General features: G+C 52.4%; 1 protein-coding gene across 1 annotated transcript in view; it reads right to left on the bottom strand.

Moving 5' to 3' along the window:
* Positions 1–4,158, bottom strand: part of MSI2 (musashi RNA-binding protein 2) — a 258,982-nt gene that overhangs the window by 39,586 nt on the left and 215,238 nt on the right. Inside the window, exon 8 of the mRNA XM_009881482.1 lies at positions 953–1,027. Within this exon, the coding sequence (XP_009879784.1) occupies positions 953–1,027 (75 nt within the window). The remainder of the gene's footprint in view (positions 1–952; positions 1,028–4,158) is intronic.

Genomic DNA, 4,158 nt, shown 5'->3' with positions numbered 1-4,158 from the left:
TACAGCTCCACAGAAACTACCGCCCAAGGACGCTGTTCATCGTATGGATGTTAACAATCCGTACGCTTCCGATGGGATGTTTCATCCTCACGGACCCGGCGCTGAACACAAGGCTGCGCGTTCGCCCAGCGTGCCGCAGGTAGAGCCCAGCGCCCTCCACACCTCACCCACCCCAAGGGACCGTCCCCTGAGGGCGGCTGCGTCTCCTCCCCGCGGCGCCCGGGCGGGCTTCAGCTATTCGCAAGCCCTCAACACGGCAGCGCCGCGTTGCGTGTTCGAGCTGGCCGGGACACCCCGCGGGGAAAGGGAAGGGAACCGTGCCCCGCGCGGTGTCAGCGCCACCTGCGGGATGGGCTTTCCGCCCCCTCGCCGTGCCCCGAGACGGTCCCACCGCCGCGGCAGGCGGAAGCCGCGCTGAGGAAAGGGGGGAAACCAAACCGAAGCCAAACCCAAACCGAACCATCAACACGCGGCTACAAACTCCTTCTGTGAAGGACACCAGAGACCTCCAGAGAGGACACGGGAAGGTCGGACTTTGCACTCCAAGACTGCACTTGCAACGAATATTCACTTACCGCAGGACAGCACGGGAACGTGTCTGCATGTCTGTGTGTGTGAGTGTCTGTGTGTCTCTCTATAATATATATGAAAGGAAAAACCCATCAAAGGGAGGGTAATAGCTCTTATATTATCTCTGTTGCTTTGCGGTTTAACTTAAGAAGTTTGTTTTCAAATAACCAGTACCAATTTACACGTTAGTAAAAACGTATTTAAAATATGTATATAGAAATATCTAATTTAAAATAGGAACAAAAATTGTTGTTGTGTGAGATGCTCCCTGCAGACTTGCCTGTCTCAGCTTGCAGCTAAGGATTTAAAAAAAAAAAAGAAAAAAAAAAATAAAGGAGGAAAGAGGGGAAAATAAGTAAATCTGCAAATGAAACGTACGTACCTGGGAACTGATAGCTGTAACTTGGGGCAAATCCAGGATATCCTCGGCCGTACGTTGCAACAAAATTCGGGTAACCTTGATCACAGAAAAGTAAAAATAAAAATAAAACAATAAAAAAATAAATAAAAGAGAGAGACAGAGAAGTTTGAAGATTAATAAAGGCTTTTTGTTTTTAAACACAATGCAAAATGACACAGAGGATGGGCGAGACTTGATTTTACAGCAGGTCTTAAACCCCGAGATTTATTCTGCTCATGCAAAACTGCAGAAAGGTTTCATTATTATCTTGAACAGAAACATCTAGAGCTGGCCGGCTCTCCTGCTCGCTTGCCTGTCTGCCTTTGTGCGTGAGACCTGTCACTCAGGTAATTAACATGCACTTTGGTATGTGAAGTCCAAGGACTGTGCATACTTGTTAGCTGGAAGAGTAAATGCCAAATGCTAAGGCTAAACACATAACACAGGTTTGCTCTGACATTTGGAGAGCTTACAATGAATGTACTTTGCTTCAGAGCTATTGACAGTTGGAGATTAAGGTAGTAGTAATTCTTTATCCCGGGAGTGTGAAGGACAACAGTTAACACATCAAAGAGCGAGAGGCAGCAACAGCAACGAGCCAGAGAGTCAAAGAGCTTTTAATTTTTCCGGAAAGTAAAACCCAGCTCTGAGAACTGCTTCCTAAAGCAATTCCTGAGATACGTGCAGAAACTCATCCAACCTTTTGAAGTTTTATTAGGAGAAAAATACCACTCCGGATCACTTTGCTAATAGAGATGCCCCGGCAAATGCAGTGCGTGGCGGCTCTGCCCGCTCCCCGCCGCGGCGGGTGTCAGCAGAGGGCAGAGCCCGCGGAGGGCGGTGGGTGCGGGAGGTCCCCCCGCGGTGTCTGAGGGACAGAGGTACCGCCCCGCGGGTGCTCGGCGGAGGCTCTCACGGCGTTACCCGGGGCATGCCTCGCCAGCACCGCGGTGGCTGACTCCGACACCCCGGCCAGCCGAGAGGGCCTTCACGCTCCAGGCAGCAGGAGGTTTCACACACTGTGACCCCCCGTGTTTTAACACAGCGGTCCTCTCTGGTCCCACCACCGATGTTTTGCTCCGACCGGTATGGCCGATGCCACAAGCTGTCCTGTACAGTGAGGAGATTCCCTACAATTGCATCCTTGCTCCCAATCCTCAGCGTTTCCTTGCTCGGTTTTCTTAAAAACAGGATCACCCTCTGCAATTCCAGTGCAATAAATGCTGCGTAACGTTCCCGCTGACTGTCAGCGTCAGCCCAGACTCCTCCGGTTTCCAGGAAAGACCTCTCCAGACCAACAAACCATCACAAGAAGTTTGCTCTCGCTCTGTCTGAAGCCAGTGGAAATCTCGGCAGCGAACAGCAGCAGCTGGGCTGGACCCCGAGCGCAGGTTCCGCAGCCGAATGCTTCTTCTGGGGGTCCCCTATCTCTGCGTTTATTTATTCTTTAATATACTCATACACCGTACAGCTATTTTTCTGCCGCAGCAAGTCCCTCCATTTCTAATTAGATTTATATATACATATAACGTACTATTAATCATAATCTAAAACTAGAAGATAAAAATGCTTGGATGAATTTTGATTATGGGATTAAGCAGTGCCAGGGGAAAGCAGCCCTGTGACGCCTGGACAGCACGCTGCGGCTTTCAGCGATGTGTACACACTGCTTAGCCCTCGCGTATTTATTTCACAGCTCAACAGCTGGATTCCCTGAGAAATTAATCACCTCTGTCATTAAATCAGATCTTTCAGAGTTAAGCTTTACAAACCTTTTTTCCTTTTTTTTTTTTTAAACAACAATATTGATAAATGGATTGTTTGCTAAGTAAGTAGTGCCATTAACACCACCGCAAGCTCTACCATGAAAAATCGCTCTGCGGCGCCCGACCACAGCCCCTCTGCTCGCCAACTGGAAAAATCAAGTTTTATTCTGACTCAAATGACTCTGAAGCAGACCCGTCAGGTCGCGACTGTCGGGGCCGCGGGGGACCGCCGTGCCGGGCAGTGCCTAAGGTCTGCCCTGGGGAGCGGGGGCTGCAGGTGAGGTCCCCGTGGCCCCGGCTGGACCGGCACGGCCGTGGATGGCAGCTGCCCGAGGTGTTTCTGGAGTTGTCCGAGTGGTGGAGGATGCCACCTATTCCGCTGCCCTGCCCTGGGATGCTCTGCGGGACTGGGGATGCTCCTGTCCCGGTGCATTGGCCCCCGGATGCAGGGCAGCACGCAGCACGGCAGCAGCCCCGCTCTCCTCGGCCGAGCCCGGCGCTGCCCGACGGTGGCGGCACCGGCAGAGCTGCCTGGGGGCTCTCGCTGCACCGCCAGTGCTCAACGCTCTCTAGGTCAGGCAGATGAAATCATAAATTTATAATACAACATTACTTCAATTTTCCTCTTCATTTACTGCTGCAGTGCCCAGCTCTGCTCTAACGAGTCAAAGCCCGATGCGCGTGGGGGAAATTGCCTGGCTGAATATCAATAGCGCATTAACACCATGCCCATGTGGATGCTTCATCAAGCCAAATTATGGCCATGCTGACCTACCCACCATTTCCATTAGATGCCATTCTCATCCTGCATTGGGCACCGCACAGTTTATTTGCTTCAGCAGTCCTGGGGCATGATCAATGTCTAATTATTCCTTGTTGCTAAACCAAAAATCCAAGTTGTGCCTGGATTACCTCCTCCGAAGCGAGACCCTCCTGTCCATGGAAGCAAAACTCACACCAACAACCGAAACTGCTTTCACACCACCACTCCTGTCTCTGACGCGAAGAGCAGCAGGTCCGGTGCACCCATGCTTCAGCTGGTTGAACTTCCAGCCCCTGTGCTGGAGCCTTGCAGAGCTCCATCCTGCAGTGGGCCGGATCCTGCCCTGCGCTGGGTGCTCTCCGGGCAGGGCGGCGTGCGAGGCGAGAGCGATGGCTGCTGGAAGCACCACGCTGACCACCCGACGGTCATGCTCAACCGGCTGTCGCACTCTTTGCGGTGCCAACACTCGATGTGGCGATGGAGTCTGTTACCACTGCGGCGTGCGAGCAACCGCTCGGTGCAAAGACGGTCTCCCAGGGGAAAGCAAAGGCTCCGCTTCCAGGATGGAAACAGCTGCAAAGAGGTAATGCTGCCCTTCTGCCTCCCAGTGTACCCGAGGGCATCATGGCCTTCCTGGTGGTAAAGCCAACGCTGGTGGG

The sequence above is a fragment of the Charadrius vociferus genome, unplaced genomic scaffold, assembly GCF_000708025.1.
Source record: "Charadrius vociferus isolate BGI_N301 unplaced genomic scaffold, ASM70802v2 scaffold323, whole genome shotgun sequence".
Taxonomy (NCBI): domain Eukaryota; kingdom Metazoa; phylum Chordata; class Aves; order Charadriiformes; family Charadriidae; genus Charadrius; species Charadrius vociferus.
This window is presented reverse-complemented; position numbering and strand designations above follow the sequence as displayed.